Genomic DNA, 15703 nt, shown 5'->3' on the forward strand with positions numbered 1-15703 from the left:
CTCCAACTTTCTTTGTTTCTTCTTGTTAATCAAAGAAAGGTGCTTTCACTTGTATGTTAGTATCACACACACACACACACACACACACACACCCAACACACATGGTTTGTCTTGTCACTTGAATTGAAATTTAGCTATGCATGTAGAAAAACTTTCCATCTTTGGCTCTTTAGCCACATCGTGATGTAAGATATGATATCATCTTGAAAATGGTCACAAAGGTGTACTTGAACTCGAATTGGGTTCAATATGAAGTCCTTCAAAATCAATGTACCCAATGCTTATAAGTTCTCTCGAAGACCCATGAGCTATTTTCACATGTGATCATTACTTTCAGCTATCACAAGTAAAATATCATCTTAACTAAGTTCAAGTTGATATATTATCCTACAATGACACATTCTTAAAAATAAACTTGAAGCGTAAAGATATTATCAATCAAAGATTGTTAAACCATATGGATCACATGTTATTCTCTAGATTTCACATACCTTGAAGATAAACGAGTTGTTGGCACTTCAAAAGTGTTGAAGTGAGTAAAATTTGCATAAAACTTTATCATGGAATGGAGCGCTTTAAAGTTGCTTTTTCAAATTTGATTTTTTAAATGTGATTGTTTGATAAAGACCTCCTAGTGTAGTTTGTTTGAGTTTGATTTAACTACCTTTGTTTGAGTTTGATTTAACTACCTTTAATGGAGTTTAGTCCCTTTAAGCTATCAATTGGGTTGTTGATAATTTTAAAATCAAAGTATAATAAGCATATTTTAAGTTCCGAAAGAAAAAAACATTTACGGTTATTATGTTTAAAAAGTTTTCACAATGAATACAAGTATTTTGGATTAGCTACAAAAAAATAATTTATGTGAACTCTATCACCTATTGTATCTATCAAAAGATTAGTTCATGTTATACACATTTTGGGAACCAAAACCAGGTAGATTGTGGAGTTGTTCTTATTCTAATTAGTTGAATATTTTGTTTTTAGTAAGCACTAGAATGGATGACTAACCTTGTTCATCAAACGATTGGTATTGGTCTATATAAGATGGAGTATACGATGTATTGATGAGTTGTATGTCGTATGATTGGAAGTTGTATACATACATCTATAGACTTAAAAAAATTCAAGTGACTTAACAAAAGTGTGATAGCCCTTGGGATTTATTCATTTTTATTTTTATTTTCTTTTTCTTCCTTTTTCTTGGGCTAAGAGTAGACCATCTCAATTCAAGAAAAAACTTAGATTAGCTTAGAGAAGAAGCCTTTGAAGTAGAAAGTCTCTCTTTGTCAACCATTCACAATTTCACCAAAAGCTCCTTACCTTTTTCGAGATACACATTTTTTTTATACATGTTTTACTTAGGGCTTAGATACTCTTGGGGTAACTCACCTTTGTTGTGCATCTATGATTAAATAATCATTTCTTGGCCCTCATGGTAAAGGAAGAATCTTTTGAGTGGGGGCAACAAGTAGCTTGAGATTTGTGCTTTCAATGTAGGACTTAAATTACCCTTGGATACATGGATATAATGTTAGATAATCTTCTTTCTTGACAAGAATTAGAACAATAAACTAAATATATGGTTAAGAGGAAAACCCCTAAATGGTCTTCAAGTTGAGCACCCTAGTTGGGATCTCACATTTTGAGGCTTGCTTAGTTTGCTTTGATGTGTATCTCTCTTGACCACAATATTGATACACGTATCATAGACCTTCATTTGCAGACAAGGAGAAACATTCTATCAAGACCTTTGACCTCAATATCTCTTCCTAGCCATCATAATTAATCCTACGATGCATCCCTTTATTAGACCTAAGAAAAACAAATTCATAAAAGAAAGAAATGATTTATCAACCATCATTTTATTGTGGGAGGGATACGAGTGAACCCATAATCATAGTAAGATACTAAATTTGTTAAGAATGGTTTTCATGACGCACATGATGAGGTGAAATAGAGATTTATCCTTGATTGTATAAAAGATATTAGATTTGTTCCTTATTTTCTCAATATGGATTCCACTCTTCTTGATGGAGATTATCCACCAATGAGTACAATTTAACTCATAATGGTTATTTTACTCATACTTTTAAATTAAATTGATCCGTTACGTAAGACTGCCCCTTGTCTCTCCTTTTGTTTGCACTTGATTCACCTAGGTGGTTGGTTCATGAAAGAACACAAAAAGCTCTTATTAATGAGGGTATCTAACTTCCATATTTTCCCATCTAATGCCTCAATATAATGAATTATTTGTAAGTGATACCAGCTTCACTATAAGAATACAAACTTTGATATTGTAGAGCTTTGGAGGTGTTAATATTTTTCAATAGGGATTTTCAGTACAAGGAAAACAATATCCGTTCCTCAAAATCGAGGATGTAATTTAAGCATCGGTAAAGGTGAAATCTTTATGGTTCTAGGTATTGATATGGGTTTTGATGTTCCACTTGAATAAACGTGGTACTTGGCCATGGAACATTTCACGCCAAAGTTGAGTATGTGGAAGGGCACCGATTGAACTTGGTTTCCTCGAGAATAGCGTTAAAGCACTATTTCATGGGCTTCTTAACTTCTTTTTTAAAGTGGTATTTTTCAAGTTGAAGCCCAGTCCAAACACGTATATGGAATAGGGAGGAAAAGGCAAAGGGCATTGAGCTAATGAGTCCGAAAATAGTGAACTAGAGAGAGTAGCCTACATGTGTGACGTTTGGTCACCTTTTGCAAGATGATATCATATCTTGCATAAGGTATTTTTCAAGTTGAAGCCCAGTCCAAACACGTATATGGAATAGGGAGGAAAAGGCAAAGGGCATTGAGCTAATGAGTCCGAAAATAGTGAACTAGAGAGAGTAGCCTACATGTGTGACGTTTGGTCACCTTTTGCAAGATGATATCATATCTTGCATAAGGATGACAATAAATAAAGACCACCCAACGCTATAAGAAGTTTTCACATCCATGACCTAAGGTTGGTAAGTGGAGAAAGGTATTGTCAACAAAAAATATTGATAGGATTCAAATACCATATGGATCATGTGCGAGTTCTAGATTTCATGAAGAGTTAGTGACATCTCAAAAGGTCAAAATACCATATGGATCACATGTGATGCTCTAGATTTCATGAAGAGTTAAAGCTCCATCCACACCTCTAGAAGGGAGGTGTGGGCTATTGCACCTCCTATCATAGGTCAGCCACCCCCCAAGTTCCAACTCTCCACATTTGGAGGTGTGGGCTATTGCAGCTTAGAGGGAAAATAGAGAGGGGGGGCTTAGGAAAGTCCATAAGCTCCAGTGTTCACCTTAGGGTGCTGTATCTATTTTGATACTTAATATAAATTTCTTTGCATTAAAAAAAAAAGACGGGGGTTCAAAACTCTCTACACACTAGTCTGTCCGGGTGCCCCTCAAATGTAGAGGGTTATGGGGCCGCCTCTAAACTTCAAAGGTCCAGCGTGATGAGATTGTCCGTACCGGTCCATGGCCCTGGCCATTCAAGCCGCCTGCCGGCTTCCCGGGCTTCCGCGATTCAACGTGTCGGCGCATCATTGCTCGAAGCCTCTGGTCCCCAAAAGCACAAATAGCCGGCACCTACTCCACGTGGAGGGCAGTGAAAGACTCCGGTGGCCAACCTGGCACCCGCGCATAAATAGCCCGCTCGCACCACAATTCATTAGTTCCACCATGTCTCTGCCCCGCCGCTCTTCCTCTTCGGAGCCCTCCATTCGACACTGGCTTCGAAGCTCCCCTCTTGGCTCTGGCTCTTTCGGTCACGTCTCCCTCGCCGTTAACCTCGACGACGGCGCGCTCTTTGCAGTCAAGTCCACCCCTTGCTCTTCCCCTGCCCCTTCTTCCTCCTCTTCTGCAGAGCTCTTGGCCTTAGAGAATGAACTCACCATCCTCCAGGGCCTCCGCTCTCCTACCATCCTCCGCTGCTTAGGGGCCGATTACTCCACAGAAAACGGTTCCCCCGTGGCCCGCAACCTCTTCCTGGAGTATATGGACGGCGGCAGCCTCGCCGACCTCCTCAAGAAATCCGGCGGCAAACTGGATGAGCTCCGCGTCCGGCACTACACCCGCGCAATTCTAGAGGGCTTGAATTACCTTCACCAGAATGGGATTGCTCACTGCGACATCAAGGGCCAGAACATCTTGATTGGATCGTCCGGTGTCAAGATTGCTGATTTTGGGGCTGCTCAAAGAGTGGGCGCACCCTCGCAAGTGGGCGGACCTTTTAGGGGTACCCCTCTCTGGATGGCTCCTGAGGTTGTCCAAGCTGTGGAGCAAGGACCCCCTTCAGACATCTGGTCCCTGGGATGCACTGTGGTGGAGATGCTTCAAGGCAGGCCACCATGGGGAAACATCGCCAATCTGGCAGCTCTTCTATTCAAGGTTGGGTGCTCACAGGAAAATCCACCATTGCCAGAGTCTATCTCTGCAGAGGCCAGGGATTTCTTGCATCAATGCCTGCAGAGGGATCCAAAGGCTAGGTGGACGGCTGCCGAGCTTCTCCAGCATCCTTTTGTTTCCAGATTGGAAGCAGGCGGTGATGACAAGTGCGATCAACTATCTCCCAGAAGCACTCTTGAATTCCTTCACAGCAGTGACAGCGATTGGGAAGATGACTCTTATATGGGCTCTGTGCCCATTCTCTGTTTCCCACACATGGCTTCTAAGCAACAGCCAATGGCCACTAGATCGCCTTGCCCTTCTTTCACGACGACAGAAACAACGTACTCAAGGGATGTAAGCATCCCAGATGCTAGTAATTGGGTCACAGTGAAGAGTGCAGACGGTTGGTCGAAAGACAGGCGAATGCCCTTCATGGAGTCTTTTGGAGCCGGGGAGGTCCAATTGAAAAAAGGCTACGAAGTGAGCTTGGACTCTGCAGCATTTCGAAGGAACACAAAGGTTGTGGGGTGAATTGGGGAGGCTTTCTTTCATGGCGATATGTGAAGAATCAGCGAGCAAATTAGCTCCACAGAACTACGCTTGGGCTGTCGGAGAGGTGCGCCTGCAAGCACAATTCAAATTGGTCAGGCGTGCAAGCACATCCGCGACTCAAACGTCTCGTCGGCATGCAGTGAATGCAATCCTGGAGATGCCCGGACAAGAGAGAGCTTGTGTACTTTGGCTACACATTTTTGAAAATGCAAATATATTATTGAGGTCTTGCAAGTTGTTCTTGTGTTTTTTGTTTGCTTATATTTTCTCACTTATTTTTTCTGATGAGGCCAAAGCGTCCTTTTTTTCAAATAAAGGCTGCTTATATTAAGATATTAGAGAGAGAGGTTATAGCGTATAAAGAGCTCTAATAAGCACAATATCCTTGGAAATGATTGTCTCTCTTATCATCAAATGTTCGTGAATTGCTTGACTCAGCTGGTCCACCTGATTGTCTTTAGCTTTGTTGTGCAGTTTCCCTAATTTTGAGTCCAGATCTTTCAGCCTCCTTTGTATGTGTCTTTCACCTGTATGCACCAATTTCTCTTTCAGCCAGATGTGGTTAGTAGGCTTGTTGTTAAAAATGAACTTAAGTCTATGTAACCAAATACACCACAACATTTCAATTCTCAAAATTGTCCATAATTCCATGGTGCACCCAATCCTTTCCCCTAGTAACAAGTTTTTTCAGCCTAAGGTGTAACCATTCCAATTCTGAATACATTTAGCCAAGGCATTAAAACACACTTTTGCAACAGGACAATGAATGAAGATGTGCATGTCATCCTCCAACTCATGGTATCTATGGCATTTCCCATCTCCAACATTTATTATGAGGGCTTTTTGCTATGTCCAAAGGGCTCTGTGCATGTCCTCCTGCCACTCACACTCATGGCAAGTAAATTTCAGAAAACTCTCTGGTCCTATCTGAGAAACCTAGTCCATTCGGTTGGATATCTTGTCCAGAGTTGATCTGATCAGACCTTACTACTAATATTTGGTTGATATCTTTCCCACTTGAGTACGTATAGACAGTACTTTTTTTGCCTAAGAAAGTTTGCCTGGCTTGGTTGACAAAGCATCCTTTTTTTGACTTATCATTGATTTATGCTAATAAATATCTCATAATCGTTCACAAGCGTGCTTTATGGAGGTCCAACAAACATGTGTTTCTAGCAACATTGCCATGGTGTTATGAGTTGCTAGAGCACTAGGCAAGTCCCACGTAACCTTTTAGCTCCAATTTTCTTGTTTATTCTTGTTAATCAAAGAGAGGTGCTTTAACTTGTATGTTAGTTTCACACACGCACAGACACAAACATGGTTTGTCCCATCACTTGAATTGAAATTTGGCCATGAATGTAGAAAAAATTTACATCTTTGGCTCTTCTACCACATCGTGATGTGAGATATGATATCATATTGCAAATGGTAACAAAGGTGTACTTGAATTCGAATTGGGTTCAATATGAAGTCCTTCAAAATCAATGCACCCACACGTATGCTCTCTAATGCCCGTGAGCTATTTTCACACGTGATCATTACTTTTAGTTATTACAAGTAACAACTAAGTTCAAGCTTATATATTATCCTACAATGACATTCTTGAAAATCAACTTGAAGCACAAAGATATTATCAATCAAAGATTGATAATATATTATCCTACAATGACACATTCTTGAAAATCAACTTGAAGCGCAAAGATATTATCAAATCAAAGATTGATAAACCATATGGATCACATGTTATGCTCTAGATTTCATATACCTTGAAGATAAAAGAGTTGTTAGCAATTTGAAAGTGTCAAGTGAGTAAAATTTGCATAAACCTTTATCATGGAATGGAGCCCTCGAAAGTTGCATTTTGAATCGATTTTTTTAAATATGATTATTTAATAAAGACCTCCTAGTGTAATTTGTTTGAGATTGATTTAACCACCTTTAATGCAACTTAATCTCTTTAAGCTATCAATTGGGTTATTGATAATTTTAAAATCAAAGTATAATAAGCATATTTTAAGTTCCAAAAGAAAACAAATGTTTACCATTTATTATGTTTAAAAAGTTTTCATCATGAATACTATGATTTTCAAATATGAAGTCTTTCAGATTAGCTACAAAAAAATAATTTATGTAAACACTATCACCTATTGTATCCATCGAAAGTAGGAGAGAGGTTTTATCGCTATATATATAGATTGTTTTATCGCTATATATATAGATTGATGAAAGATAATGTTTTTGTAAGGAAAAAAAATTCCATGTTTAAGAAGAAACTAAAATAAAGAGTTTATTGAGTCCTTGTACATAACTACCAAGGCTAGGGTGGGTTTGGGATGATTGGGCACCTTGATGTGCAAGATTTAAGGACTTGTACATATGAATAAATTTATGCACCTTGCCTTGTTGATCAACATGGGCAAGTTTCATAATCTTCTTCTAGCCATGTTAGACATTGAGTTGCAAAGTCAAGGTTATTTCTTTGCATTGTTAACGTTAACTTGTCGCTTCCCTTTTCAAGCTACATGTTTGCCTGCATCGGTTTGATCTTCTACTGGAGCTCTTTAACTTGTTGGATCTATTGATACTAGTTGTGTAAACATAATTTTTCCAACCTCTTTCCTTCACTGTCGAATGAAGATGTTTACCTCTTGAATTTTTTGGTATCCTCCACAGCACTTGTGTGTGCATCAACTTCTAAACCTTTAATGTTCACAAATCTTAGTCCTTGCATCCTACGTCTGATCCATGAAAAATGTTCAAATGATGCCTAAGCCATACAAACTCCACAATCACTATAAAAGTCACCCTGTACTTAGTTTCATAGCTCAAAGTGGCCACTATCTTCTTGCTGAGCCATGATGTACATGAATCATCAAGATGAAAGCGAAAGCCACTAGAGTGGGACACTCATGTGCCATAACATCAAGCTCAAACGAAATCACTAAAAGCATGCAGCTAAATATCACCCTCCTTAGCATAGAATAGGCCAAAGGACTGAGTGCCTTATATCAGAATACTCGCTTGGTAGCTTCCCAATGCTTCCTTCCAAGATTGTTTACAAACTTGCTTAACTAGGAGACCTACCCCAAACCATTATGAGGCATTTGGACTCTAAAAGGGCTCTTTTGATTAACATTTCTTTATGAATGGACCAATAGGAAAAGAGGAGTTAATGGACCAATAGGAAAAAAGGAGTGTGCACATTCTATCCACTTGATTAACATTTCATTTAAAATGGACCAATAGGAAAAGAGGAGTGAGCACATTCTATTCTCTTGAAAAGTAAGGGGGGCTAGGCTTGTCTCCCTAATTACTAGTCTTGTCCCTTCTCCCCGCCCCCTACATTCTATGCACAAATGGCTCCACTTCAATTCTCGTACATCAAAAAGGCCAATTTTCACCTTCCCCCAAAATGGTCCCATTTCCCTTCAACCCCCCCCCCCAAAAAAAATAAAAAAAATAAAATCCTATGGTCAAAAAGTCATTTTTGAACCTCTATTTCTCTTTTCCAAGCTCTTAAATGTCTAACAAACTACCCTCTTGCTTATCTCCCCTTCCATAGTCCTTAATCTTCTCCATTACCAAAAGCTCTATTTCTCTCTCTACCTCTCTATAGCCACTAATCTTCTTCCTTCCCAAGCTCTCTACCTCTCCATATCCAATAACCTTCCCCTTCCATAGCCACTAATCTTCTTCCTCCATATCCACTAATCTTCTTCCTCCCCAAGCTCTCTTTCTCTCTCTACCTCTCCATAGGCACTAATCTTTCCCTTTCATAGCCACTAATCTTCGTCCTACCCAAGGTCTCTCTCTCTTTCTTTCTCTACATATTATTGCCCACACCACTAATCTTCTTCCTCCCCAAGGTCTCTCTCTCTCTGTCTTTCTTTATATATATTGCCACCACTTGCAAATCTCTTTTCGGAGCTCCTAATACTATAACAAACTACCCTCTTACTAATCTCCCTTTCCATAACGCCTAATCTCCCCTTCCATAACTCCTAATCTACCCTTCCATAGTCCTTAATCTCCTCCTCAAGGGTTCACTATATGAAAACCATGTATATCATGTGCATTCAAGACCTATATTTAAAATTCCTTATCTTGTGAATTTTCCATGATTAGAATGCACCCTTTTCCATGATTAGAATGCACCCTTTTCCTATACAAAGTAATGTAACCTTTGTTATTGATAGGCACCCCTTTGTAAATATATTTGTGTAAAAACATGACTAAAAATGTCATGTTGAACACACGTGATAGTTACATTTTTTTCTAACACCTAGTCTCCGCTTATCCCCTCTATCTTTCTTTCTCTACACATTATTCCATCAGATTATGGCTTCATCAAGCACTTTAAAAAGATTGAAGGACTAGATAAAAGAGCTCTTATTACACAACACAAGGGATGAAATGGGGGAATGGGTAGAAAAAAGATTTTGTAAGGATACCTAGGTTTTCATGCAACCAAGTGCATGTGATCCACACCATGTTCGTGAGTGCGAGGGGTTTTAAATCCTCATTGGAAGTTTCTTGGGTTCAAGCAAAATAAGGTTTAGTGGCTATTGTCTAGCATATGTATGGGCTCGCCTCGATATCCATATACGACCCCAGCATATGCTAACCCAATTCTAGGGTTAACAAGAGAGGGTTAACAAGAGCTACCACCAGTATCTTACATCAAGGAGTCATGATAGAAACACCAAAGGGTCATACATTCAAGACATGAAGCAATAGTGTCCAAAGCTACAACTTGGACGGGCGCCCATAATGGTGTGACAGAGTATTTATGGCGATTCTCGCTCTTCAAGAGCGTGTGGTAGCAAGTTGGGATGAAGTCCTAAGTGATGTACTTCATGGATATATTATGAGAGTAGTCATTTTAATAGCATTAGGCCTATTATGAGCCTAAAGTGCCCGACCGGCATAGTTTAAGTGAGTGTGAACACTTATGGCTATGTATATAAGTGAATATCTTTCATAATATAGCATACTCTCCCAATGTTCAATAATTGAGTCTTGCTCTTGCTAATCCTCTTGCTAATATCTCTCCCTAATGCATGCTAGTGAGTGTGTGGTGTGAGTGAAGTGAGGTGAGAGGAGGGACGAGTACTCGTAGTGCAACGCGGCGGTGTGACAACGCTCGTGGCGGGAGGCACGGTGGAATTGCTTCTCAAGGAGTTGTAGAGCTTGGAGACCTCAAGGGTTACGAGCTCGGCCATTGGAAAGATCCTCACGACAGTGAGGATCACTAGGTAATCTCTTTTTGGATGTGTTTTCAAGGAGGGTTAGGGTGAGCCTTAACATTTTTGGCGCCGCTGTCGGGGAGCCATCCCTTGGCTTTTTCCATTGTTTTTCCTCTAATCTACACATTACCCATTTCCCATTATCTTTATTAATGGTTTTCCATAAAGAAGAAGTGGATTTGTTGATGGTGATTTGGTGTAGAATAGCTCTCTTTTTTGATTTTGAAAAGAATGCCTTTTGCTTAATTTTTACCTTAATTGTTGTTTTTGTGGTTTTTCATATTCTTATGGCTTGCACATAGTTTGTATTAGGCTTAGTTTGCATCCATTGCATCAAACAATGTAACAGAATGCAATTTTTAGTGAATGTTAGCTCTCTTTAGTGTTAAACATAGAACTAAGATCATTAATTTTAGCGTAATTATGTGTTTGTTATTAAAATTGGTTGCATTAGAGTGTTAACAAGCATTAGGAGTAGCTTAATCTTTCAAAAAAATTCTTAAAACCATCAAAAAATTCTTCATTGTGTGGTTGTTGTTAAAATTGGTTGCATTAGAGTGTTAACAAGCATTAGGAGTAGCTTAATCTTTCAAAAAAAATTTTAAAACCATCAAAAAATCCTTGAATTTGACTAATTTCTCTTAATGGACTAGTTTTTGTCATTAAGGGTGATTAATCTTGTTCAAGAGGCAAAAAAATTAGAAAATGTATTAATTGGGATCTAAATTGATCATATGAGTAGTTGAAATTGGTGTTTTTGAGTGTTTTGAGAGTATCTAGATATGCATCAAAACACCTAATTACATCAAATTTTTTCATATCAAAATCCCCAGCTTTTGATGATGGATTTAATTGATCTTCTTTCAATCAAGAGAGAGTGGATAATGGACCTCTTTGCACGCACAGGTACTACAATTGTGAGTGCACTTAAAAGAGGCAAAAATGTGGTTCCAATGGAGTGCGACCCTTGTAAGTCAAGTTCATTGAGCAAAGACTCGGCAACGTTTGCTCAACTATTCCTTGCCGTGTTTGAAGGAGGAGACCTGTAGGGCTGTAGAGACTTTTGATGTTGGTTCTTGAAGAATCTCTCAATTTTCTTGGTGTTTCTATATCTTATCTGAGCTCCCAGTCTCAGGGATGTTAAGACACTGTTGTATTTTATCTATTTGGAGCAGACAGTGAGTTTGGGTTGTGTCTATGAAGAATTAATGCTAAGTTTGTTGTTTTGTTGTTTGTTGTGATATATGAGTTGTTTTCATTGAGTCTATGGAGGTTGAACCCCTGAGGATGTCAGTCTGATGATTAGGAAACTATTTCTGACCTTGTACAGTTCTAACAATAGGATCACTCTACAAACCTCCTACAAAAATGTGAAAGAAGTGTTCTTCATGGAAAGATAAGCTCCCAAAAAACCAGCTCACAAATACACAAGCTCTCAGAAAACTAGCTCACAAACACACAACAAACTAATGACAACGAATTCAAAATCTAAACACTAATTCTATACATATTAGAAAAAATTAATATACTCATTTTGTAAAAATAATCATTATTCTGACAAACATAAAAACATTCTTCAATCATTATAAATAGTGTCATAAATAGTTTTCAATAATTATATTATATAATAAATGCTTGCATAACTAACTTCCATTTGAAGATTATTCCATAACTAACTCCCATATAATGATTATTCCATAAATAACTCCCATATAATGATTGCATAACCTTTACATGTCCTCTGTGATCCCAATTTAGACTATAACCTTACTGCCAATCATCATCTAGGACTATTGCAAAGCAAAAGAACATCAGATAGCTCTTGTATTGTTTTATAATTCCATCCATTTTTATTCCAAGTAAAGAGTACATCCTTGTATATTTCTTAAGCCACTAATTTTAACCAACCACAGGTAAGGAGTACATATCCCATACAAAGAACTTACACACACTAGCACTTGTGTTCACACACATTGGAACCGCTTTATTTAAACCCTAAACTTACACATATTAGAGTGCTAGTTCACACAACCTACCTAGCTCTTGTCTATTCCCACATTATTCACTAATAATATTTACCATTGTGAGTCATTCATGTTGAGTTTAGGCATGTGCTTGTTGGAAAGAGTGGGTAGTTATTGCATAGAAAGAGTGGGTAGGAAAAAGTGGGTAGTTTAGGCATATGCTTAGAAAGAGTGGGTAGTTTAGCCATCGCCCCACTAAGGGCGACCATCCCCCTTAGTTGGGGGGTGCCACCCATCACACCCTCACTAAGGGCGATGGTCGCCCTTAGTTGGTGGGGGGTGTCCCACACCCCCCACTAAGGGTGACCATCGCCCTTAGTTCACCAACTATGAACTAAGGGTAACAATTGCCCTTCATCAGTGGGAGGTGTGCCACCCCCCACCCTCACTAAGAACACTGGAGGGCAAACTAGGTAATATTTCGTGAAAACAAGAAACATTTAGCATCTTTCAAAGATTCCATCAAAAAAGGCCAAATTTTTACCTTTTTTGGAAAGTGGTCTATGCATGCGTACAATGCCACCCAAAAATGACACTATTTAGGACACTCTGCGCATTTTTTACAAAAAATGGAAAAAAAAGACATGGTTTTGCTTAGATTACAACTTAAAATCTAACAATAAGTATTAAAAAATATACCAAAATAGAGATCATTTGTCATTGACATCTTCAATCCAGAAAAGTATTTAATACAACTCTAAAAAAGGAGCTGTTTTCTAGACATACAACTCATGGTTAGTTATGGCTCCTCATCACTCCTACTTATACCATCACCAACATCACTCGTTGGTGTGCCTTCCCCTGAGGAGGTAGATGAGGCATCCTCTTTATCACTATCCACACAAAGACATTTTTTTCTTCTATGTGTACACCTGAAGCTAAGACTCCTTGGGTTCGCTGTCATGTTAGCACACCCGAGGATGTGCTACAAAGCTCAGAGTTATTGAAACAAGGGATCTTCTCTTGTAAAATAGAAATGGTTAACTTTCTCAAATAGCTTGTTTTTGTGAGAGAAGTCATACACCAAAATATCTACCTCATCAAGTGGTAGTACATTAGTGCTGGCAGTGTTCTTTCCCCTCTTGTGTTTGCCCTTTCCTTTTGTTGTATTTACCATTTCCAAGCTATAATTTCCCTCAAAATTCATTTGCATGAGTTGTTCTCATGTAGTGCACTGTTAGTGACAATGTATGCTCGCCAATTTCATCTTTGTTGTGATAGCTATTACCTTGCCAATCCAAAACGGATGTTTTAAAGCATCATCCTCAGCTAGGGTAGCAACAAGGGTACCCTCCTTTATCTCTTGTGGATCACCACTCCACATCTCTTGAATTCTTTTTCGCCTTTCTTTCGATCATCTAGCTCCTATGTATATCTCTCTTGCTTCCCCACCACATGAAGAAGTTTATCTATCTCTGTTGATTCCATGAGTTATTGATATTCCTTTCAAGTATTTCTTCTTATTTTTCAAAGAACGTGTCCCACCATTTTACATCTTGCTCTCCTGCATATTGCTTTGCCTTCTCGATTAGCGATCTTGTCTCTGCAATGCACCTTTGAAAGTCCATAGCATGACCTACCTTGCTTGCCTCCTTTGCTTCCTTTAAAATTTCCAAGGGTTCCATTTTTGAAGCTTGCATAACCATGTTTGGAATAAATTTGAGAACTTTAAGGCCACCTGAAGGAAGCCACTCTGCATCAGTAGAGAAAATCTTTCCATACAATAAAGTTTGTCCACTTTCTTCTACAAGTTTAATCAGAAAGGCATGCTGATAACTTAGATCATTCAACTGCTCCAAGCACCTCCTTTTTTCTATCCTTGGCTCATTAACAAAAAACTTGAAATCCATTGTCTTCTTCAAATTCTCTACCATTGGCTTTGGTGTGTAAGCTTTCTCTATAAGTGTCATCATGGTCAGCAAAGTAAATGCATTGTGGCGAGATAATTTTTTTGAAAATGTGCTAAACATCTGATCAATGTGGTCATGAGTGTGACCCACAAGTAGAAAATTCACTTTCACTTTCTTAAACACCCCTAAGGAAACCAACATGGTTAGGTATCCAAGAACTATTTGATTCTTATTCTCTCTTGCAGTGTTATCTAGCTGTAAATATAATATACTTGGCAATGCACCTTCCCAATTAGATATCACATGATGAATGATTGTGACGGGTTAGATTTGGATCATTATGGATATTTGGATATGCGAAAAAAACCCTTGGGTGAACTTGAGCATTGTATACACAAGACAACCAACCAAATGCATTTGCACAAGTGTGCCTTTTGTAATGTCCTTAGACAGCCTAGCAAAGTGAGGCAAGCAAGTTTTTTTCTGGTCCATTCCATCAATAACTAGCCCGAGATACTTTTCTGGAGATGCAAAACACTTCCCTCTATGGTCCATTGCCTTCTTTCATTTTCTTGCACTTCCTCGCTGTGAATTCTCAAAGCATTCTTGACTATCCTTAGCTCACTGGATCACTTGCAATCTTTCTTCTTGTTTTTAGCTTTGCACACATAGTGCACACACCCATTCGAACTTTTCATGGGATAGTCACGTTGGCAAAGAAGGTTTTCCAAAGCCTGGTAAAATAAGAGTAGCTTGTATACTACTCTTGTTTAGTTGTCATAGCATCTCTATACAATGAGAATACCTCTGACCTTGTAAAATTGTCAAATAAGTTAAACCTTCCTATTGTCGGCATACATTCTACATGATACTTAAAATAACAATGAAGCCATGTTAAAGCATTTTTCTCCATTGGACCTATGGATATTAAAGGATCTAACGGCTTTGGTTTGCCCCATTTTTTGTTCCTACACTTCACCCTCTCAAGCCGTACATTTCCAAGACTCAAAGCAACCTTAAAGGCTGTCCTACATACCAAATCAGACCCAAGGCTATATTCGAAATTTCCATGCAAACAAGGCATTAGCAGACCACTAAGAAATGCATCTTGCTCTCCATTGCTCATGTCAAAATAGCGTGTTCGTAATGCCTTTAACTTTTTCAACCGAAACTTTTCTAGACATTCTTGCTTGCAACATTCTGTTTTTTTAACTACATCCCTTACTTTTCTATCTGCACACAAGAATGCTTTTTTCTTCAACCCATGGTAGGTCTTACCTCGATACATTGGAGATAATGTCGTCGACTGCTCAATGGTATCCAAGGCATCATGTTCATCACTACCATCATTTGTTGCTTGGAGATAGTGTCGACTGCTCAATGGTATCCAAGGCATCATGTTCATTCACTACCATCATTTGTTGCTTGTTGTGGTGTGGAGGTTTTACTTGGAGAAGCAAAGTAAAGACTCCTTCTTGTGATCGTAGCTTCATATGATGTAAAAGATAAGCCTGGTGATTGCCCATGGCTTGGAGTGTCCACTTCTCTATCTCTATTTTTAGTTTTTTAACCCTAGTAGACAAGGAATAGGATGAGAATGAGAGACCCTTTGAATGTGATGCAGTGGTGGGGG

The 15703-nt window shown here is 38.7% G+C and overlaps 1 protein-coding gene across 1 annotated transcript; it reads left to right on the forward strand.

Annotated features, from left to right (window-relative positions):
* Positions 1-3089: 3089 nt before the first annotated feature.
* LOC147639326 (mitogen-activated protein kinase kinase kinase 18-like) lies at positions 3090-5176 on the forward strand. Its single transcript, XM_086790119.1, has one exon. It carries the CDS (start codon positions 3484-3486, stop codon positions 4924-4926), a length of 1443 nt encoding a protein of 480 aa, XP_086646245.1. The 5' UTR covers positions 3090-3483; the 3' UTR covers positions 4927-5176.
* Positions 5177-15703: the final 10527 nt, after the last annotated feature.

This window comes from Cibotium barometz, chromosome 4, assembly GCF_041138505.1.
Source record: "Cibotium barometz isolate CiBa-2024 chromosome 4, ASM4113850v1, whole genome shotgun sequence".
NCBI lineage: Eukaryota > Viridiplantae > Streptophyta > Polypodiopsida > Cyatheales > Cibotiaceae > Cibotium > Cibotium barometz.